Here is a 24,224-nt window from a genome sequence, read left to right as displayed (position 1 = left end):
GTGGAAGGATAGATGGGCAATGCCGTGGAAGGCAGCCTCCCAGGGAGCTAACAGAGCAGCACAAGGAAGGAGGGTGGAACCCTTCTCACCAGACTGTCTTTCTTGGCCTCCAACCCAGCTAAGTTTCTACCTGGAGGTCATGACCTGGAGGGAAGGGTCTGGGCCCTCAAAGTCTCCAGTAACCTTGGCTCCTGAGCATGCTGCAGTTACAGAGCCAGGCTGGGTGCTGGGCACGTTACTCGCTGGACCTGTTGTTAGAAGTATAGGGCAGCACGGGACCTGCCTGGGGACAGACGGTTGGACAGAAGCTTCATGATGAGCTCAGAAGGCAGCCGGTCCCTCAGGACCCTGGCCAAACACAAAAGCTCCAGGGTGGCCCACTGGCCAGCACTAGAACTCTGGCTGCAGCTGGCCAAAGCCACCATTTCTAGCTCAATGGTGACTAGACGACCCTCAGATTTTCCATCATGGCCCCATTTCCAAGTGTACTGAACCACTGGTCCTGGTCGCTAGTTTGGAAAACAGGCTCTGTGCCCAAGCCCTCACACCCACAAAGAAAAACAGTCCTAAAAGCCTGTGACGGTCACACCGAATTATGTGCCGCCAGTGAGCACTGAGGTACTAGCTCAGGGAAAGGGAGGACCCTAGCCATGATGCAGGGAAAAGACAGAAAGGAAGTCCTCTCCAACCAGTAGGCTGCCTCCACCTCTAACCTTTGGGATGCTCCTTGATGGTGCCTGTTAAGGACTTAGACTTTCCCCTCCCCCCACCAAAAAAAAAAAAAAAGGATAAGTCAGAGGTAACAGGCAAGGGGGGGGGGAGGGGGAAAGGGAGAGGGAGGGGGTTGGAATCACAGAGGCTTCCCTATCTTACCAACTAATGAAGCAGAAATGGGGAATGGAACGAAGTAGAGTGTGGGTGGAGCCAGGCAGGGCAGGTACCCAAGGTCCCTAATGTAGGCAGGATGCCACCAGCTGGGGAACTTTGCTCCAACAGTCATCCCAGCTGTGGTAAGCCCACTTCCTCCCCCCAGAAGAGTACAAGGCTCACATGCTTTGCACAGTAGGAAGGGAGAGAGGTGACCATAGCCATTGGCATGTGCTGCCATCACTGGGCCTGGCTTGGGCCCAGCCAGTAGGAGAGGCCAACCCAAAGCACTTGGTGGCCAGCTCTGGGTTACCAAATGGCCTGGAGGAAGGGTGGGCCACAAAGGAGAAAACACACTCAAATGAACCCAGGCAATTCTGAAAAGCTCTTCTCAGACACAGGGCTTCCCACAGAAGATAGAGATGCCACAGGGGCGGGGCTGGGGGAGTGACTTCCCGGTCCTTCCTGGCCCTGTTTTCACAAAGCCAATGCTGGGGACACCTTTTCACACCTTGCACATTGGTCCTCCTGGCTCAAAGCATGCCGGGCTGGATCTCTAGCTTGGGAGTAGAGTGTCTGGCTAGCCCATGCAGGCCCTGGGTTCCATCCCTAACACCGCAAAAGATACGGACAACTAAACAGCACTTCCACGGTACCCCTCCCCAGTCACCAAAGTCATATAGTCATATACACCCCTTCCTCCTTCCTAGAATAGCTGTTTCCCCAAATAAGGCCTTCCCGTATTCCATTTGTTCCTCTTGCCTCACATATGTGAGGAACCTAGCTCCTATGTCGATGTATGACTGCCTGAGGACTGGCTTTGTACTTGACTGAAAGCACAGAACATGGCCAGGAGGAGGATCCTGAACTTGCTGACAGCATCGCCATAGACCCAAGTGCTGGGAGCCTCTCCTTATCTTCTGCCACATGCATAGAGAGACCTGGAGTACACAGCACACCCAGCTCTCTAGGGGCAGGTGTTCTGTGTCTGGGGCCTGGCTCTGACACTGGCTTGGAATGAGCAAGGCCCTGGTCCCTCTAGGAGGTTTCTGGGAAAGAGCCACTTCCCTGGGAGTGTCAGGAACGATACGGTCTCCAACACAGGGACCAGTTAGGCTGGACGGAGCAGACCATGAAATTCTCCATTGCTGTGGCCAGGAGAGAAAGGGCACATGTGAGGGGCTGGGTAGGACTAGCTGGCTTGCTCAACACAACTGGAAAAGCTCTGGCATCCATCCACTCCTGGTGGCTGAAAAGCCCCCCCCCCTTTTTTTGAGGCAGGGTCTCTCTGTGTAGCCTTGGCTGTCCTGGGACTCCTTCTGTAAACCAGGCTGGCCTAGAACTCACAGTGATCTACCTGTCTCTGCCTCGGCTTCCCAAGTGTTGGGATTAAAGGTGTGTGCCACCACGCCTGCCTGACTGGCTGAAAAGCTTTTTTTTTTTTTTGGTTTTTCGAGACAGGGTTTCTCTGTGTAGCCTTGGCTGTCCTGAACTCACTTTGTAGACCAGTCTGGCCTCGAACTCACAGCGATCCGCCTGCCTCTGCCTCCCAAGTGCTGGGATTAAAGGCGTGCGCCACCACGCCCAGCTTGAAAAGCTTTTAAAGAGCTCAGGCTGCAGCTCATTAAAACTTTTGCCTTGCATGCCTGAGGCCTTGGGCTCTATCTCAAGCATCACAAAGTAACCTACCAACTGCATACACACATGCATATATACACACACAGACACAGACACACGCACACCCTTTCAAAGACCTTCACAGATCTAGCTTCTCCCCTCCCTATTCCCTTTTCCACATTCTCTGAAAATGTCTTCTTTCGCCATCCTTTCTGGGTGATCCCTCGCTATTCAGAGAGGAGGCACAAGGTCTTCTAGGGAGATGGCAGTTGAGCCTAAGGCTTTCACCGTGTAATGCCAGTGCTAAGAAGGGTAGCCTGTGCCAGGCTGGGGGCCTCAAGGAGGAATTTGAGTGGAGCCCAAACCTAGGAGCAGAAAATTCCCTGAAGAGCAGGACTGGAAGACGGGCAGAGCGCCTACTTGGGGCTGGATGCTTACACTGATCAGAACTCTCCCACCTCTCGCCTGCAGCCACAATATTGACAGGTTGCTAAGAGTTCCTCGAGGGCTGGAGCCCATCCCAGGGTAGAGGAAAGCTGGAGGGTTGGGCCTTGCCAGACCCATGGAGGCACATCGCTGACCTCTGTCTTGCTGTGGCAAAAAGCCCAGGCTTGTTATATAAAAGATCTGGCCTGCAGCTGGAGCCCAAACAAAAACATGCCGCTGAGAACGCAGGCCACTCCACTTGGCCAGAGGACATCTGAGGCGAGTCCTGCCTAAGGGTGACAAGGAGAAAGCTACGTGAGGAGTGGGATGGTCACTGGGCAGAAGGCTGGCAAACAGGAAGTGAGAGAGATGGGGATAAGTGGGCTGCACAGCTGCCTGATGTCTAACAAAGCAAGAGGCACCTGAGTCCACCTGCTTGAAGCAACCTCAAGCCCCACTCCTACAGGAAGCCCTCCTTGCTTAAGGACATTGTCTGGCCTGGTCCATAAAGGAGTGTGCATTCCCAGGCCCACGAGGGATAAAGCATATCCCTTTACCTTTTGGCAAGGATAAAGGGAGAACAGTGCTGGGCTCCCCTGGGGATGGCCCGTCTGCTTCCCTTTCCCTTCTTCCTGCGCATTTAGAGAGGACCACTGATGACTCGTTACTGTTTTAAACTTGTGCCAGTTCTTTTTGGTGCAACATGGAGGCATTTCTGGGAGAATCGTGCTCCTTCCAGACTTTGCCAGACACTGGCCCCATGACATCCTTTGGCTGTCTGCTCACGGGCCTTTGGGGAAATGGAAACCAGGCTCAAAGAAACCAAATCTTGTTCCCACTTGGGGAGGAGCGGGCATTCAAACATTCATTAATAACATTTGAAAGTGGATCTCATAAGAAGAAAAGAACCGATGGGATGTACTGAGGAGGCAGAGTGAGTTTGCATGGGGTTCATCTCCCCCATCCAGTCCTGTTACCCAGAATTGGGAGGGGGGCCGGGGCTAAGCCCAGGCTGAGCCGAGCCGGGTGTTCTTTCCTGCATTTCCACCTGTTGAGAAACAACTCAACTGTTCTGAAGTTGAGCAGGACTCAGTTCATACTGCCCCCAAAGGGAGCCTCACTCTCACCAACTTAAGCGCTAAGAAGATGGAAGTCCTAAGTCAGACTAAGAAGTACCTTTGGGTAATTTCCAGATGACATGACTAACTGCCCAAGCTAACATCGTGTTATCCAAAAGATGGACACATGGACTGGACAGTCTGTGGCGATCCCTCCTGAGGGTAGGTCTCTTCATAAAAACACAGAAGGTGAGAAAATTGGGCTGTGCAGGGCTCCGACTGGTCTCCTGGAGCCCTAGCCTGGCTGCTGGCAAGGTGTAGCCCTTCACAGGAATGCCCTACTCCTACCGTTCCGATGGGGTCGACCCTGGCTTGGCGCCTCTTTGGCCACTTCCTCGGCTGCCTGGGGAATGCAAAACTGTACTGGGTGTTGGCTTCAGTTTAACTTCGGAAAGGCAAATCTCATTTTAAATAGCCCAAACTCCAACGCCAGCTGCGGAGTCCCCGCATTGAAACACCCCCCCCCCCAGAGCCAAACTGGAAATCCCAGCTTGATGTCTCCCTTCCACCACGCAGGTAGAATGCAAACTCATTTCACCTATGTTTACAGAACAAAAACAAAAACAAAGAACCCCCCAGGTAAACAGTAGAAGAAGAAAAGCTTATGGGTACAACCAGAACCCAGGACAAGTCATTTCAGTGACAGAACTCAAGAGTGATGGACCAGGAGCCTCCTGCCCTCCCACCCCTCCTCATCCCATTAGGAGACAGCGGCATTACCTGGGTGGCCTTGTCATTGGTACAGCAGGTGAAGGACCCGTCAGCATCTCGTGGCCACTGGCCCAGAAGGTAGGAACTGAGGACGGTGTCCAGGGAGAATGTACGTCGGACCTGGGGTGGCTGAGGCCTACACACTGACTTTTCTGGAGCCACCGAACACGGGACACTGGCTGAAAGAGAGCACAGCCCGCAACGCCTTGACATCAGCATGGAGTGAGGAGTCATGGCAACCAGCCTCCTCTCTTCCGGGACCCCTCACCTGCCTACTGGAAGAATTCACAGCAGCAAAAGCACATCCTGTCTGACCAGCCTTCCTGATGTCCTTCTGTCACCAGGGACAATTTTCCCCATTTCGCACAGGAATCAGGGGCTACTTTATGCATGTCCTTTTTTCCTGCTCTAGGGGACCCTGAGCCCAGAACTCCCTCAGTCTCCACCCTGAGACCCCTCCAAGGAACTTTGTTTCCTAGTCTTAGAGAGAACTCCATGCTCACAAACCAAGTTTTCTTCCCTCTTTTTTATTTTCTGCTCTCCTTCCCGCCTCCTGCATCCATTTTGGAGCTTCCACGCTGTACAAACTTGGCTAAATTCATTCAAAAAATTCTTTTCTTCTTTTCTTGTGGTGCTGAGGGGTTAGACCCAGAGCTTTATATGGGCTAAGCAAGTGTCCTACCACAGAACAGGATAATAACAACTCTACTTTTTTCTTTTCTTTTCTTTTTTTTTTTTGAGATGGGCTCTTGCTACATTGCCCAGGATGGCCTTGAATTGGCTATGTAACCCAGGCCTACCCTGAACTTGCAATCCTTCTGCCCGACTCCCAAACAGCTGGGATTATAGGTGTGCACCACCAAGAGAGACTCTCACTATATCTTTCAGCCCAGGCAGTCCCAGCAGAACACGGGGACTGGCGTGAAAAGAACCACAGGACCCCAAGAAGAGGAGTCCAGGATCGGAAAAATCTCCAAGTTCTTCGCACGTCTTTCCCAAGCCCTTCTCTGCCTTTTATCTGAACAGCAAACACAAACCCAAGGAAGGGGGCAATTATAAATGCATTCATTTTATTTTACATTGGTTAAAGATTCCTGAGAGAAATTAAAAGTTGGAACTCTTTTTAAAACATTAAGAGTTCTGGGATCATCTGGAAGTTTCAGTGGTCTGGGTTGACCCTGTTTTCCATGGCCATGTTCAAAAACACTCCACTATCTGCCCATCTGTTAGGGCTCTCCTTTAAACAGAACAAAATACTCTCACGTCTGTAGTAATCCCTTGGTAACTTATGTGTATATTCAGTACAGCAGAAAGAACTGGGAACTGTAGATATAAATAGACTTGAAGAGGTTTATATTAAAAAGACAAAAAGATTGGCAGTTCCTCAAAAAGTTAAACAGAGAATTATTGCCCCCCTTACAGTCTAGAAATTCCACCTCTAGGTATAGACCCCACCCCCACCCCAGAAAAACAAAACAAAACAAAAACAGCACAGATTTGAGAAGTTATTTGCACACCTATGCTCACAGTAGCATCAGCTGTAATAGGCCCAAATTAGAGGCGACCTGATGGTGCCAGGTGAAATAAGGCAGACACAGATAAATGGGTAAATGTCGTATGGGTCCACCTTCATGAGACATCTGGAATGGGCAGACCCATGGGGACATGAGGGAGAGTAGAGGTAACCACGGGCACAGAAGGAAGGGGGATGGGAGCCTATGTTAACAGAGACTGCCTGGGATTATTTTAAAAATTCTAGAAATGATATGGTGATGGCTACACTATAAATGCACATGTGCCACTGAACTGCGACTTAAGATGCTTAAGCTGGTAATTTGTTGTTGTTGCTGTTGTTTTGTTTTGAAGACAGGGTTTCTCTGTGTAGCCTTGGCTGTCCTGAAACTCTCTCTGTAGACCAGGCTGGCCCAGAATTCACAGAAACCCGCTTGTCTCTGCCTCCCAAGTGCTGGATTAAAGGCGCGCGCGCCACCTGCCCGGAGGTAAATTTTACATTGTTTATGTTAGCCACCGTTTTTTAAAAAAAGATACCAACAATGTCATATTCTTCAAATTAATTATTTACATATATTTTGACTAGTTTCTAATCATTATATTTTGCCTTGTTCCAGACATTACAAAATCCCAATCAAAGTATCAATGATCTACATTTCCTTTTTTGTTTGTTTGTTTTTGTTTTGTTTTGTTTTGTTTGCTTTTTCGAGGACAGGATTTTCTGTGTAACAGCCCTGGCTGTCCTCGACTTAGCTTTGTAGACCAGGCTGACCTCGAACTCACAGAGATCCGCCTGCCCCTGCCTCCCCAAGTGCTGGGATTACAGGTGTGTGCCACCATGCCTGGCTATACATACATTTTAAACTTTAAAAAAAATGGGCTGGGCATTGTGGCACACACCTTTAATCCTAGGGCTTGGAAGGCAAAGTCAGACAGAACTCTGAGTTGGAGGTCAGCCTGGTCTATAGTAAGTTCCAGGACAGCCTATACAGAGAAACTCTATCTCAAAAATAAATAAACAAACAAATAAAAAGATATAAAATGGAAGCACATCATAATACTCTTTGGCTGTGTTTCCACCTCCTTTCTGAGTCAATTTATGCTGACTACAGCATACTTTTGCAAGGAAGTTGTTCTTATTACTTGAAACAGTACCTCACCACAGTAACCAGGCATATCCTGAATTTTTTGTTTTGTTTTTGAGACATGGTTTCTCTGTGTAGCCCTAGCTGTCCTAGAACTTGATTTGTAGACCAGGCTGGCCTCAAACTCAAGAAATCCACCTGCCTCTGCCTCCCGAGCCCTGAGATTAAAGGCATGTGCCACCACTATTTGGCTTTTTCAGCTGGTCTCTTTATATAGCCTAATCAGGCCTTCGACTTGCACTCCTCCTGCCTGCACCTCCCGAGGGTTAAGATTATAAGTGTGTACCACCATGCCTGACAATACATTAGTTTAAATGATCATAAAATCTCTACACTGAAAGTCTCCAAAGGCCCTTTCAATGCTGGAAGTCGGGGACCAGCAAGATGACTCAGAAGGAAAAGGCACCCGAGGCAAGCCTAAAGACCTAAGTGTGATGGCAACTCCTGTCCTCTGACCTCCACCCTCATGCCTTAGCCATGATACGTGCGCTCTCAGACACACACACACACACACACACACACACACACACACACACACACAGTTAAAAAAAAAAAAAAGCCAGGTTCATCCATCAAAGGCCCATGTTCTGGCCCACTCTCCTTTACATCCCAGGCATGGAACACTGTACCATTTTCCACCACTGACCAGGCCTTCTTTCCTCTGTCTGATGTTGAAACCTGAGCCATTTGCTAGGCCAGCCTAACTGCCTCCACCTCCTCCCCAGCCTGCAGAGACTGGGAATCCCCTGCAGGGAGTGTCTGGGAGTGTTTTGGGTTTGTTCGGTATACTTTGTTCTTTTCCTGTACTTAACTGTCCTCTCTCTTGGGTTACAGGTATCTGTGACTCCTGCGAGGTCAGGCTCTGATTTACCTTTGTAGACCCCAGTGTGCACCGTGTCCATAGCATAGAGCTGGCAGTTGGCAAGAACCCAAGTACTTGAATAAAATTGAAAAATCTATAGTAGAAAGACAGAGCTTCTGTAATTACACCACTGGCTCTGTGCAGATCCATGCCAGCCACTCACCTGCCACTTATCTGTCTGTCCCTGTCTAAGGCTGGGGTGGGGGGTAGGGGGAGGGAAGCTCTTCTTTTACCTGTTACTGCAGTAAGTTAGTGACAGGCCCACTAGTTCAAGCCCCAGGTTTACCTTCTAAACAAGCAATTCAATCACTCATTATTCTGGGCTGGGCTTAAGATGGAAAGGTGGTAATTCAACTATCTCTGTGGCTTCTGGTCTACTATGGAAACCAGCTCAGACACTGAAATGCTGTCCTATAGGCCTCCTTTAAGATGGTCCCTAGGAGGCCAGAGAGAAGGCAGGGCCTCTAGAAAGCACCTTTGCAATATTACACGGCAGACAGAGAGGCAGGTGAGAAAATGATAGGCAGGTAGGCTAGGATGTCATAATCCTGGAGGCTGTGTCTTCATGTTGATGGACGGACTATGACTCCGAGGCAGAAAGGTCATTCAGGGGCATCTGTCCCATCCTCCCATAGAAGACTCTCCAGAGACCCTGGAAGAGCTACTGCTTGGGTGAGACTTTTTTTGGTCTTGTCCCAGTACTATAAAGTACTCTGGTTTGTGGTCACCCTTTCCTCTCCTGTCAGCCCTAGAAAGGGACAGGGAGACTAAAGAAAGTCAAAGTATAGAGAGGCAGTGTCTGATGACACCCCACATCTCAAGAAGGTGGCTGTACCCTGTTCCTAAACCAAGCCCCTTTTCTACCTTGCTCTGAGGCTGCAGGATACCTTTTAGTCCCTCTAAAAGGTTGCCTCTAAAGGGCCGCCCTTTTAGTTCCTCTCAGGGGCAGATATATATGAAGTAAGGGCAGAGCTGATTTTACATCTCCTGTAAACCGTATTTGTTTTCATTTGTCTCTTGTGAAGCCTTTGAAGCCTATAACAGAGGAATCTATCACCTAGCAACAACTGTCACCACATTGGTTTTACACCAGTTCCCGTCACCGCTTCTAACCACCCTAATCAGTGAACTATTTAGCCGGGGTCCAATTTCAAGAACAGTGGAGTGGTACTTCACTCACAGTGCTGACAGACAGGGTCTAGGAAATACTCAAAACCCTCGAGTCCGTATGAGAATCAAACATTATTCTACTTGGTACTACATTTTCCCCCAACTGCCTCTCATCAAAATTCTTCACAAAGAAGCCGGGCGTGGTGGGGCATGGATGTAATCCCAGCACTCGAGAAGCAGAGGCAGGCGGATCTCTGTGAGTTCGAGGCCAGCCTGGTCTACAAATCGAGTCCAGGACAGCCAAGGCTACACAGAGAAACCCTGTCTCAAAACAAAAAACAAACAACAACTTCACAAAGGCTTGTGTGACTTGTTCCTCCATAGATACATAACAACAACAAACAGCAAAAAGGAAATTTCTAAAAGGGAAAAAAAAAAAATAGAAAGGGAAGGGTGAGAGAATGGAATGAAGAAAAGCAAGTGTCCATGTGGAAGGCTGCCCTGCCTCCCCTGCAGGGAGATGGACCTGGCTAAACCCACCTGGCTTTCCCCACCCCCTCAGATGAGATCACAGCTGGGCCCCAGCCTTATCTCCACTGCGGCCACATCCCAGCACACACAGGGTGCTGGCTCAGCTCCTAGCTAGCCACAAGGTAGAATTACCTCCTGTCTTAGAGCCCTTAGCAAGGTTCCACGGCCCCTCCCAAATCCCCAAATTCTTGGCATGTCCCAGCCCCTTTGAGGAGACTGAAATGCCACGTTTCTTTCGTGCCTAGGAAATACAGGAGAGGGCATTTTTAAAAAGATTAGATTTTTGACTAGGAAAAAAAATTTTTTTTGAAACCTACTGGTTATTTCATAAACCTCCCCCGAAATGGCTTGGCAAGCGCCTGCTGTTTTAGGCACCAAAACTGAGTATGAGCTAAATCAAGGCATCGATTTCCCCTAAGGACAAACAGAAAGCCAAATCAGATACCGATGTGATTCTGTGCCACCCTTAAAGGGGTTGCAGACTGGTGGGCACAGAGTGGTCCCCTGATACCTCAGAGGGGCTACACAGACAGCATAGGTCAGACAGCCATATCCTCACTGTAGTGTGACTACAGCCAACATTACTGCCTTCACCTTGGTGCTCCCTGCCTTACCTAAGCCAGCGGAGGCCAGTGTGATCCAGTGCCGAAGAGAAAAGAAATGCAAATCTGCTTCTGTCCCTTGGGAAGATTCAGGGGAGGAGGAGAAGAAAGAGGAGACTACCCTGAAGCCTGTTCTGAGTAAGTTCTAGCCACAGCACCCTGAGGTCCGTGCTTTCCTAACTGAAGGTGCATTGCAGGCCTGGCATTGGACCTAGGGCCTCACATATACCAGGCAAGCACTGTACCTGAGTTAAAGCTGCCGCCGCAGTCTCTTCACTCTTTACTTTAGGACAGGGTCTCACTAACTTACACAGGTATCCTTGAATTCAATCTTTAGCCTAGGAAAGCCTTGAATTTACATTCCTTCTGCCTCACACCCCCTGCATCCTCCCACCCCTCAGCACCCCCTACTCCCCACCCCACCTCCTAAGCAGTTGTGATCACAGGCCTGTCCCACCAGGCCTGGCAAGGTACTTGTCTTTACTGTGAAAGTCCTTTCCTTTCCTGGGGACAGTCTATTGCAGTCCTGGATACTGTCAGAGATAAGCAGTACAGGAAGGGTATCAAACAGCTTGTAGCTGGGCAAGAGGCCACGCCTGCAATGCCAGTACATGGGAGGCAGAGGCCTTAGGGACATGAGTTCCAGGCCAGCCTTGGCTATACGATGATCCCTTGTCCCAAGCAAAGAAAAAGTCAATAAAGCTTCTTAAGAGGCTTGGACCAACGGCAGCTGTGGATGGGCGCTTAGGTCCCACAGCTTGAAAGCATCTCCTCAGCAGTCTCACGAGTGAGGGTAGCAGTTGTGGGGACTTGTGGGCATACCGGAAAGACCTGGGGAATGGGCTCTGCCCTGCACTTGCGTGATTACAGCTGAAGTATAGGAAGTGCCGAGAAGTTACAACGGCTGCTTGTGGCTGGAAGATGGACTGCTTTCATTTCTGGAAAGTGCCCCCTCTCTCAGATTTGGGAACCTTGGGAGAGGAACAGAACAATCGGCTCCTGTATCAGAGAAGACAAGCCAGTATCACGACAGGCAATGACAAAGCAGCCGGCACTGGGGCATGGGCCGGGTGTCTGCAGAAGGGTGGAGTGTCCTGTTTACAGCACCATGGTGTATTATCGGCCCATCGCATGCAGCAGCCTCCACAGCTCAGCCACCTGGCGAGGCCGCCTGGCACCAGGCCAGACCATTTCACCACGCAGCTGAGCAGTGGCGGATGCTCTGGTTCTTGGGCAACAGCAAATGGAGAAAAACAAAACAAAACAGCACACGCTAGATAAGAAGCCTTAGGTGCTATCTTCCAGAGCCACTTGGCCCGGCCTCCCAACTGCTACGCTTCTATGGCCTCAGGGAAAGGGGCTAATAGAGAAGAGGCCCAATAGTCACGTGGTGGCTGCCCGAGGGGACCAACAGCACACAGAGCAGACAAGCCTTTAGTAAATAGGCTTGAGAGCCCATAGTCTCTGCTGATAGGAGGGTAGTAACACAAGAAGGTAGTGGCAGGGTAGAAGAGGGAGAGGCTGGTGCCACTGCCCTGTCAGTGCCAGCTACCCATCACCAGGCACACTCCTAGGGGCTACCCCTGGAGCAACAGTGTATTCAGAAGGGCCACCAGCTCATTCTTGCCTCTCCCAAGATCCCTTCCTGGAAACCAACTCAAGCCTAGCCCCAGCAGAGGAACTCCAAGGGCAGGTGGAAGTTCTTAGGACAAAGACTACAGCTTGGCCAGGGGTGAGGACCAAGCAATTTGCCAGGAGAAATCAGCCCTGACCAAAGGGTTCTGGCTGGGCATCTGGAGGGACAGTTCCATCATTTCACTGCCTTTCAGGCTATGTAGGAAGGAGAGAGCTAGGATGGAAAAATGCTACCTCTTTACTCTGCCACCAGCATGTGTGCCTAGCCTTCCTACTGTACCCCTAAAGGAGACATAATGAGATTTTGCACCCAGTGAAAACTGAACAACTAGCTGGTTCAACAAGCAAGGCATGAGTCATTTTCTCATGTCTTCAGGCTTTGAAGCATTCTTCGCACTAGGCTGCCCACCTCCCCTCTTCTAAAGAGAAAATAGCCACCATTACAAATGCTACAAGAAAATACAGATGAGTGAAAACAAAAACTAACAGCTCTACATGGCCCAGCCGGAGACCACCGCAGTGCTTACATAGACCCTTGTTTTGCTCCATGCACATACGCACGCTTCTGTTTATTTTATTTTATTTTTCAATCAATAACCTTCACTTTGGGTGGGAAGTGAGAAGCAGCCAGGGCCAGACATTGAGCCAGGACACTATGGGCAGGGCAGTATGCCCTGTCCACTGTGCTGCAGCACCTGAGAAATCTGGAGAACAAAATACAACCAGGGTCCCAGAGTTTCTAAACATTTCCCCAGGAACAGACTAGCAGCACACAGGGGAAGCCCCTCCCCAGGGCTGCCCCAGGATTGCCCTGCCACTTCTGGACACGGGCTGGGACTGCACAGCATCAGTGGCCTCGAGAGCTCCCTGTGCTTTAGGGCCACTTCGCTGCTTAACGCACGGACACATGGGTTTGGGGGAGAAGTTGTGGTGGAAGTGAAACCCCCCAACATGACAATCTGAGGGTTGGGAGAGCTCCATGGAGACCCATCCACCCATGGCTAAGCTAAATCTGGAGCTCTGAGCACCTTCTCCTCCTTCTTTTTCCCAGGGCTGAAACTTGAACTCAAGGAAGAGCTCTATCTCTGAACTATAACCCCAGTCCTCACTAACGTTTCGTTCAGCACTAAGTCACAGCTAACCTCAACCTTCAACAGGGAGAAGAAACTCAAGCCGGGCATGGTGGTACGCGCCTTTAACCCCAGCACTCCGGAGGGAGTTCGAGACCAGAGTTCCAGGACAACCAGGACTACATAAAGAAACCATGTCTCAAAAAACAAAAACAAGCCGGGTGAGGTGGTGCACGCCTTTAATCCCAGCACTCAGGAGGCAGAGGCAGGCGGATCTCTGTGAGTTCGAGGCCAACCTGGTCTACAAAGCAAGTCCAGGACAACCAAGGCTACACAGAGAAACCCTGTCTTGAAAATCCAAAACCAAAACAAAACCATCAAAAACAAGCTGGGCGTGGTGGCGCATGCCTTAAATCCCAGCACTTGGCAGGTGAATCCCTGTGAGTTCGAGGCCAGCCTGGTCTACATAGTGAGTCCAGGACAGCCAGGGATACACACAGAGAAACCCTGTTTCAAAAAAACCAAAACAAAAACAAAAACAAAAAACAAAAAACAAAAACAAAAACAAAAGAAAGAAACTCAACAGAACTAGACTGAATGGGGGAAAAGGTTGCACCTCGCTTCCTACCAAGACTTTACCCAGAAAAGAACAGTGGTGTTTGTGTATGTCCTAACTTCTCAGCCAAGCCCTCCATCAATCACTTTGACTCCATATTTAAACGTACAACTCAAGAGAGAACCAAGGAAACCATGTCTGACTTCCCAAAATGGAGATCACATCTGCAGGCAGCAGAGGAATGGGCCAAGAGAGCCTTTTTGGAGCTGTCACTGTAGGGGGAAAAAAAAGGGAACACGCAAACTCTGTGTATCTCCCAGGAGGCAAAGGGTAACCCAGAGTGTATACGCCAGCATCAAAGAGGCAGGCTGCAGGGCCCCTGGCGTTTGTTCAGTTCTCAAGAAACTGCAGTTAGCAGAAAAGGAAGTAGTGTAAACTTTTCACCCTTTATCTCAATTCTCTGAAGAGTTCTGTAGGATCGTAGCATTCTCAGGATGAAACGCATCACCATCAGTGAGTGATGAAAGCATGCCTTCCTTCAGCATCTAATGGGAGCCTTGGTGAGAAGAGCACACCTTTAATCCCAGCACTCAGAAGGCAGAGGCAGGTGGATCTCTGTGAGTTCAAAGCCAGCCTGGTCTACAAAGGGAGTCCAAGGCTACACAGAGAAACTCTGTCTCAGGGGAAAAAAAAAAAAAAAAGCACACAGTAGCCTAGCCTTCTCCCATAAAACAATCCCTCTTGGGGACATACAAACTCAAAGGATGGGCAAGCATCTTTTTCTTTACTTCGTTTCTTACTGTAATCTGATTTCTATCAAACAGAGAAGAAATCATGATGCCCAGTCAGCTCTTCAGTTAGCTTTTAAGGTAAAAGGAGTGGAGGAAAACCAGATTGGAGCAGTTCATCAATAATGAGTTTTGCAAGAGGGAATTTTAAACTACCCTGGTTTCTGTTTCCGTGCACCTCACATGCACATGTAGTGCTCCTTGGAGCACAGTCTCTAAGGCTTTATCACTTCACATGAAAGGTGAACTCGTTTCTCTAAGGTCAAAGTGCAAAGTAAGGCCCTTTCTTCCTCAAATAGAAGATTTTTCAACGATCACTTCCCGCACTTGTATTTAAGTCAGGCTCAACTATTTCATGGCTTCCTGGCTGCCTTGGTTCATGAAATACGGTGAACCAGACGGTTCTAGTCCCTTCCCTTGCTAGGAACTAGATGATCCTACTTCAGACTCGGAAACATCGCTTTAGTCACCCAGCATGCTGGCATCTTCACCAAGAAAAGATGAAGAGAATTAGAAATGAGGAAAATTCTAGTGAGGAAGGTAGAAGCAAGTAAAAGGGAAATAAGATTACAGACTATTTTCTTTTCTTTTTTTAAAAATAATTTATTTATTTTTCATTTTTTTATGTGCATTAGTGTGAAGGTGTCAGATCCCTTAGAACTGGAATTACAGACAGTTGTGAGCTGCCATGTGGGTGCTGGGAATTGAACCCAGGTCCTTTGGAAGCGCAGGCAGTGCTCTTAACCACTGAGCCATCCCTCCAGCCCCCTACAGACTATTTTCAAACAACCAAAATAATTTCTACCTTATGAGTAAACCATTAATAATTTAAACTCTGTCCAGTCTGCTTTCTTTCTGGCTTCCAGCAAACTTGGAGACAGAGTATGTTTAAGCAACTACTATGCAATTCAATACAATCCAAGTGACACAAAATATCTATGAATGTTGACAAAATTTGACAGCCTTGTCTTGTTGCCTTTCCCCAACAAAAGAAAATCGATTTTGTGACACTTGTTGAATTGGTCGTGTCAATATTCTTTTCAATTTGTGTTAATTCAGAACTGTCTTTATGAAACTCTCAATGTAATAGCTCAATCACGAAGAGTTCACAGATGCCAAAGGTTATGGGGAAACACATATTAACACAACGCCAAAGTGTCACCCACAGTGTGCTTTTACAGTAGGAAAGCTGGCGGCCACCACCTAAGGTGATATAATTTAGCATGACTAGGATGGAGGCACAGCTTAGTGACACAGCATTTGTACATGAAGCCCTTGTGTTCAATGCCCGAATCTCTGTCCTGTCTTCACTAACAGTATCACTACTTAGAATCAACCTGGTATTTCATACTTCCTAACACAACCAGTTTGAAGACACAACTTTACCCGTAAAAGGCTTATTTTTGTTTTGAGACAAGATTTCACTGTTGCCCTGGCTAGCCTTGAACTCGGGTTCACCTGTCCTTGTCCTCTGAGGAAATGGGAAGAAAAATACAAGGTCTAGAAGAGCTCCAAAATGACATTGTTTGTTTGTTTGTTTGTTTGTTTGTTTGTGACAGGGTTTCTCTATGTAGCCAGGCTGTCCTGGAACTCACTCTGTAGACCAGGCTGGCCTTGAACTCAAGAGTCCTGCCTGTCTGTGCCTCCTGAGTCCTGGGAGTAAAAATGTGCTCTACCGCTGCCCAGCCCAAAATGACTTATTATGGGGCAGGAGTGCTGGGAGAGATCAAAATGCATTGTTTATATGTATGAAATTCTCAAAGCATAAAACCATTAAATTGAACAAAGAAATGTTTTCTAAACTAAACAAACACGAGCTGGCAAGAAGGCTCAGTCGGTAAAAGCACAACCTGAATTTCATCCCTAGAACTCACAAAAAGGTGGGAGGAGAATAGACCCCAAAACATCCTCTGACCTCTGACCTCCACACAGGCACTATGACATGCACATGCCCACACATACACAGGACAGAGGCACAACAGCAACAACAAAGAAATAAAGGGAAGGGCTGGGAGATGGCTCGGTGGGGAAGATGTTTACTGAGCAAGCGTGAGGCTCTTCCATGTATCCCGGCATCATGTGCAGTAGCAAGTGCGCGCCTGTAACCCAGCGCCTGGAGGTGAAGACAAGTGGATTTCAGGTGCTTGCTGGCCACTAGACTAGCCCAAACAGCAAGCTCCTGGCTCACTAACAGACTCTGTTAAAACAAAACAATGGAGAACAATTAACAATATCTGACATCTATCTCTAGCTTCTACAAGTGCCCACACGTGCACATGTGCAATCCATAGCGCCCTTTTGCAAGGGTACACACACTTGGGGTCACGTGTGCATGTTCGTGTGCACACGCACACACAGAGTAGGGAATAACTCTGGTTTGAGAGGCTTTTTAAGAAAATATAACTGACACCAGGCGTGGTGGCGCACGCCTTTCGTCCCAGCACTCGGGAGGCAGAGACAGGCAGATCGCTGTGAGTTCGAGGCCAGCCTGGTCTACAAAACGAGAAACCCTGTCTCAAAAGGAAGAAGGAGGAGGAGGAGGAGGAGGAGGAAGAGGAAGAAGAAGAGGTGACTGAGTGAGATCCTTTGTACTGAGGTGTGGGAAGAACACTGGCCTAGCACGCACAACACCTGAATCTCAAGCCCCACAAAGCAAGCCGCCAAATGGGAAGTATGAAAACAGAGTGGCTATTAAATGGTACATGGTCACAGTTAATTTCCTTAGGCAAGATAACAGTGTGAAGAGAGTTGTCTTTATTGACAGGAGAAGGTGCTGAGGTAAAGGGGGAAGCGTCGTGAAAGTTTCAAATAGTTCACCTGAAATACTGCATATGGACGGACACATGTGAGGGTCTGTCTCAACAAACATCCATTGCTGAGCAGACAGACTCGGGCAACTTAGCCTATGCATCTAGTGCTAGTTCCAGGCTAGCCAGCGCTACATAGTGAGACTATCTTTGATTGATTGGTTGGTTTGGGTTTTGTTGGGGGGGGAGGGCGGGGTGTTGTTGTTGTTTTGAAATAGGATTTCTCTGTATAGCCCTGGCTATCCTGGACCTCACTCTATAGACCAGGCTAGCCTCACACTCAGGGATCTGCCTGCCTCTGCCTCCAGAGGGCTGCTGGGATTAAAGGCGTGTGTCCGCCGGAGACTCTAGCTGGACAATGGGAGGAACTAAACTCACTTGTCAGCACTGAATGAGGGAGACTTTAAAGTAGTCTGTCCCCGAAAACAGCACCAGGAAGAGATCATTACAGGTTCCTGACTTAATATTTGCCCTTGAGGGCACAAAGTTCCAACTCCTAAATGGGGGAAGAAAAAAAAAGAGGGGCTGGTGACCATTGGAGCTCAAGTGCAGTCTCAGAACACATGTGTTCATCTGGAGCATGAGAGAGAGAGGAAGGAAACTGGGCAAAATCAAAAGTAAACATGTCTTTTTTTTTTTTTTTTTTTTTTTTGGTTTTTCAAGACAGGGTTTCTCTGTGTAGCCTTGGCCATCCTGGACTCACTTTGTAGACCAGGCTGGCCTCGAACTCACAGCGATCCGCCTGCCTCTGCCTCCCGAGTGCTGGGATTAAAGTAAACATGTCTTATGAGCAGCCTAGACAGCTGTGTTGTAGGCACCCCAATGTCCCTGCCCACTTCCTCCCAAGCAGCAAAACATAAATAGTGCTCAATTTACCTGTGGCTGGCCACAGCAGAAGGGCGGGTCACATGGCCGGGCAAGCTGCAGTAAGCAGCAAGTGCACTTAGGAGCACAGAGGGCACATAGGTGGCTGGCTTGCTACACTTCGCTAGCTTGGACTCTGTCAGGATCTGCTGCACTTAACCTTGGTTTTTGATTCATTCTGGGCTGGGCTGGGCTAGGGTCATACCACAAGGAATAAATACTCAGTCAGGTCCCTCAGAACCAAGAATGTCAGTCACTGAATCTGTGTGGCCTCATCCACGAAAACCCATATGAATGGCTGGCTTTGGGGGCGCAGTTTAGTGGTAGAGCATTTGCAAGGCACGTCTGAGGCCCTGGGTTCAATCCCCCAAACCAAAACAAACAGAGGGGAAAAAAAAAACAAGATAAAAACCAAAAAGACCAGCTGTGTGAACTATTATATCCCACTTGCCAAGAAAGTCTAGATCATCTCCTCATTCAAGCTCTATTTCGTTCGTGTCCCCAGCATCACAGAGATACCACAAAGACGTCTACATCCCACCCAGTGAATCCCTACCTGTGCCCTGACCTTCTGGACCGGACCTGGAAACCAGTGGCAAATTACCATGCTGTGGTGCCCTGGCTGTGGAAAAACCCCAGAGTGTGCCGGGCAAAATTCCAGGGCAGCCCCTGCTGTCAAGTCCTGGTCTTGCCAGTTGTTCAGATTTCCTAAGAGAGGCACAAAGGTTATGCAGCACCTCCAGGCTGAGCCAGCCTGAAAAGTGAGACTAGGTGGCCCCGGTGTCTAGAGCCTTGACTACGGCGATGAAGTGAACGAAGCTGCGAAGGGCCTCCGAACAGAAAGCTGTTCCCCTGGTTACCTCTCCACAGGCAGCAGCTTCCAGAGGCAGAGGGTGTGGCGGGCATGCATTACTAGAAGGTAGGTGACAGACCAGACCTCCTCCTCCTAGCTGCTTCACGGTAAAGTCACCTTCTATAAGTAAAGAGAAGGCTTATCTTACTGATACAAAAGGATAATTGGATCCAGGAAAACAGGAGGGGACAATAATCACCCATAGGGCCCAGCCCAGCTCCTGAAACCCGGAGGGTAGGCTCAGTTTAGTCCTTTGGAAGCAGATAGCACTGTTATCTGCACAGTGGCTCCCACACGCTCACCTAAGCTTCAGACAACCCCCTAGGAGTTGGGGACAGCGGCCTCTTTTCACCCTCCTCCTCCTTGTTCTGATTTTGTTTATTTATTTATTGTATATGAGTGCTTTGTCTGCTGAAGAGGGCATCAGATCACATTACAGATGGTTGTGAGCCACCATGTGGTTGCTGGGAATTGAACTCAGGACCTCTGGAAGAGTAGGCGGCGCTCTTAACCACTGAGCCATCTCTCCAGCCCCCTTGTTCTGATTTTGACTGTCAAACACACATCAGTTACTTTGGGACAGGACACAACCAGAATAGTGGAAGACACAGGCAGATCTATAAAGAGGACCATGGAGGAAGTCTATGTAACCTGATCATTTCCTAAAGACAAGCAATCTGAGCATAAGCAGGAACCCTCGCATAGTGGATGCCCACAGGTCTACTTCACATAGCTGGCTGGACCATGAAAAAAAAAAATCCTTCAAGGACAGCTTCAGTCCAGCCAGGTTAACCAAGGGTACAGAAGCCAACAGTAAGCATCCGAGATAAAAGACGCACACCAGAACTGAAGATTTTCAAAAAACTGCCCTTTTTGAAAAGATTTATTGCCCGGCACTGGTGGCAGCGGCCCAGGCCTTTAATCCCAGCACTCGGGAGGCAGAGGCAGGCAGATCGCTGTGAGTTCGAGGCCAGCCTGGTCTACAAAGTGAGTCGAGAACAGCCAGGGCTAAGACAGAGAAAAATAAATAAATAAATAAATAAATAAATAACCAAAAAGCAAAAACAAAAACAAACCAACAACAAGAAAAAAGCAAACCAAGATTTATTTTTACTTTTAATTATGGTGTACGGTGTGTCTGTGTGTGCGGTTGTGTGTGTATCCACAGGTGCTGGTGAAGGCCAGAGAAGGTGCTGGATGCCCTGGAAGTGGAGCTACAGGTGGTTGGGAGCTGGGAACTAGACTTGGATCCTCTGAAACAGCAGCAAGTGCTCCTAACATAGACCATCGCTCCAGCCACAGGAAACTTCCCACTACGTTACAGTCTCGAGTAGAGCCACACGTGGTGACATATATAACCTGCTGTCCCAGCAATCAGAGGACAGAGGCAGGAGGACGGCAAACTACACAGTAACCTGGGCTACACAGTAAGAATCTGGCTCAACTGACCAAAATAAGTAGACTAGGGTTCACTCATTCCCTGCAGCATAAGCAACACTGACAAGAATGATTGAATGCCTTTAAGGAGCACAGCCAGATGGCTGAGGTGGTGTGGTGTGAAAGGAAACAGTGGGATACAGCAAGGTCTGTCTGTTCCTCTAACTCTGCTTAGTAATCCCAGACCCAGCCTCCTTGGGCCTGGGGTTTAAGGGAAAGTTGGACTAAAGGGCACTTCCCTGAGTGTAAGTTCTAACTCCTGCCCCACTTGGTACAATGTCCTGCACTAAACCATAGACTCCCCTGAGGCCTACCATATTCACAATAACTGCCGAGTACATGGCACAGAAGAGTCATCTGGCCTAGGCCCATAAGCTGCCATCACTTTCTAAGCCAACCCCGTGGATTTGCCCCTGTCCTCTCCTGTGTCAATAAACGAGCAGCAGTGTTCTATTTTATGGCTGCGGCACAAATGACCCTCCCAACTCCGTGTATTTTAAGAAATGAAGAGCAGAGGAGCATGGTAGGAGTGTTTCACATCCAAGAGAGGAGGCGCATTCCCTCAGAAGACACTGGACATACAGAGCATGCTCACTGTGGGATCATGCTCAGAGGGACAGCAGCTGGGGCAACCCTGCCGGACTTTAGTGCTGGGTCAACGTGGAGCAAGAAGGGCTGTAATTGCAAACGCAGAAACTGGCACCCAGTCAGTTCCCAGGGTCTGTACCAATTTTGTCCAGCTGGAGAAGGGACAAGGATAAGCTGCAGGCTCTTGAAAGGCAATCTAACATAGATGCAAAGCCCTGGCCCCGCCCCAGCCTGTTCCATGAATTCAAAACAGGTCCCGTGACTTCTTCGGTATCAACTGTTCCATCTGTTAAGTGGGGAGGATAAAGGGAGTTACAAACACGTAGGAGCAATCTGATAGATTGATCTATTGATTTATTGGTTAAATGTTTATTTGGAAATGATTTGAAACTGGTTGTTCAAGGATGAGTACAATTAGCATACACGTCATTTGCTTTATTGTTGGCTGGCTGTCACACGCATTTCACACACATACTTTCCTACACTCATTGGTGACACCCACTCAACACACAAAAACAAAGAGAGAGAGGGGGGCTTTTATTCCTTAAAAGGGATAGGCAACTATGACAAAATGGGAGATTGGAGATGAAGAGACAGCAAAGGGAAGTCTTGCTAACCATTGATGGCTGCAGGCCCTGCTCCTTCCTTGTAAACGGCAAGGACTACACAGCTCAGACAAGTTACATAAAGTGATATAAAGTCAGTTTCTATCTCTTTCTGTGTTGTGGTGTGTATGTACTTGTGTGTGCATATGTGGGCATGTGTATGAACACGTGGAGGCCAAAAGCTTCATCAATTGAGTCTCCACTGAATTTGGAGTTGTTTTGTTTGGTGTTTGGAAACAGGGTCTAACAACGGAGCCTTTGCTGGCCTGCAACTCAGAGATTTGCCTTCCTCTGCTTCTTGAGTGCTGGAATTAAAATTGTGTTCCACCACACTGAAACTTAATTTTTAAAAACTATTATTTGTCTCTCTGTGTGTATGGTATGTGTAAGAATACAGGGAAGTGCCAGGTGTGATGGCACACGCCTTAAGTGCCAGCACTCGGGAGGCAGAGGTAGGCAGATCTCTGCGAGTTCGAGGCCAACCGGGTCTACAAAGAGAGTCCAGGACAGCCAGGGCTCTATAATATAAACAGAGAAAACTTGTCTTTAAAAAAAAAAAAAAAAAAAGCAAATTGGTTGTGGTGATGCACACCTTTAATCCCAGCACTCATGAGACAGAGGCAGATGGATCAATGTGAGTTCAAGGCCAGCCTGGTCTACAAAGTGAGTCCAGGCTAGCCAAGGATACACAGAGAAACCCTGTCTCGGGAAAAAAAAAAAATACAAGGAAGTGCACATCATAGTGTGCACATGGAGGTCAGAGGGCAACTTTCAGGAGTCAGTTCTCTCCTTCAACAATGGGATGTGGAGACTGAAGTCAGGTCAAACTTGTGAAGCAGGTACTTTTACCCACTGCGCCATCCTACCAGTCATTTTAGAGACACGGTCTCTCAGTAACCCCGAAGTTCAGATACTGAACTACGTTGGTCAGCCTATGAGCTCAGGGACCCACCTGTCTCCACTTCCCCCAGCGCTCAAGTAACTAACAGGTGTGCGCCACTGCACCCTGCTTTCATCTGAGCGATGGGGATCTGACTCAGGTCCCCACGCTGGCACAGCAGGCACTTTACCAATTGAGCTGTCTCCTTGCTCTTCCTTCTTTGTCTTTGTTTTTTACTTAAAGACACAAAGAAAGCTTACAAAACAAACAACAGCAAAACATTATGTAAATGGAAACAACTTTATTATACAGAAACGTTTTTTTTATAATATTTGTTAAAATAAGATTTTCCTTACAAGGTTGGGAAGTAACTGGAAAAGAAAGTTTACATGCCAAGAATACGAACGCTATGGCGCGACATGCTTCTATATAGACAGGAGAGTGATCCTGTAGAGAGGGTTAGTAATTCCAAGAAGCCAGCCAGGCAATGCTCCCTAGAGCCCCCCCACCCGCCACCCCTTACTGAGTTGCTACTAAATACCACAAGGACCCCACTCCCAGGTAACCAAAAGCAAGATAAGAAACGTACTCTGGCTGACCGTGTGCTCGAGGCTCTTTTCCTACAAGGAACTCGGGAGTGGTGGTGCCAGGGGTTATCCTACATGGAAGACTAGGTTGTTTTCATGGCATCTGATGGTCACTAGTACCCATCCCCTGCCATAAGAGTGCACCATCCGCATTTGCCCCCAGGTGCTTTTTACGGTTTCACACAGCCAGTCATACATAAGATACCCTCTCTTACAAGCACCATCTAGGCCTGTCTTCCTCACATGATTCCAAACTCAGTACCCATAACCATGACTCCACCGAGGCAGGAGTATCAATCAGTCCACCCCGGTTCCCTCCCTGTCCCTGGTGAGCTACCCATTCTGGATGGTAACTTCCGATCTCAGAACAGTCAGATATGCTAAAAAGCCACCACCACACCACACCTGCAGTGTCTGCCAATCTATAGCTCACAGCACAAGTCCAAGACGCGGAAAACCCATTTGGTCACCTTGGGATGCTGGCAGCCCATTTCTATTTCTCTCTCTCTCTCTTTTAAAGATTTATTTATTTATTATGTATACAGCATTCTGCCTACAGGCTAGAAGAGAGTACCAGATTTCGTTATAAATGGTTGTGAGCCACCATGTGGTTGCTGGGAATTGAACTCATGACCTTTAGAGGAGCAGTCAGTGCTCTTAACCTCTGAGCCATCTCTCCAGCCCCTCCAGTTCTCTCTTAATCAGTTTATCAGGCACCTGGAACATGGATGTACAAACAAAAGGGCAACACGAGCTGGAGATGTGCTGGGCAGGAGGTGGGGGATGCCGCGCTGGGATCCAGCTCACAGCAGACTTCTATGTGTGGAAGCAGAGGGCTTTGCCAGTCACATGGCTGTGGGCAAGTTCTTTTCTGGGTCTCAGTTTCCCTGGCTGCAAAAGCAAGGGCATGCCTCCTCCCTAGCAGCACACAATGAAGGTAAGTGTAAAACATCAGAGTACCAATTTTGAGCAGCAAGAGACCAACAGGGGAACACTGTCAAAGCAAAGCTACTCAAGTCTCAGTTCTCTCAACAACTCAGGTGAATTTGGGGC

General features: G+C 48.5%; 1 protein-coding gene across 2 annotated transcripts in view; it reads right to left on the bottom strand.

The window, feature by feature from the left end:
- Positions 1–24,224, bottom strand: part of Fam117a (family with sequence similarity 117 member A) — a 48,076-nt gene that overhangs the window by 14,179 nt on the left and 9,673 nt on the right. The window contains exon 2 of one of the 2 annotated variants that reach the window (XM_051158360.1): positions 4,749–4,918. The exons of the other annotated variant lie outside the window; for it this stretch is intronic. Within the exon in view, the coding sequence (XP_051014317.1) occupies positions 4,749–4,918 (170 nt within the window). The remainder of the gene's footprint in view (positions 1–4,748; positions 4,919–24,224) is intronic. 2 annotated transcript variants of the gene reach the window in all.

This window comes from Acomys russatus, chromosome 16 (genome assembly GCF_903995435.1).
Source record: "Acomys russatus chromosome 16, mAcoRus1.1, whole genome shotgun sequence".
Classification (NCBI taxonomy): domain Eukaryota; kingdom Metazoa; phylum Chordata; class Mammalia; order Rodentia; family Muridae; genus Acomys; species Acomys russatus.
Note: the sequence above shows the minus strand (reverse complement) of the source record. Positions and strands in the feature narration are given on the sequence as shown.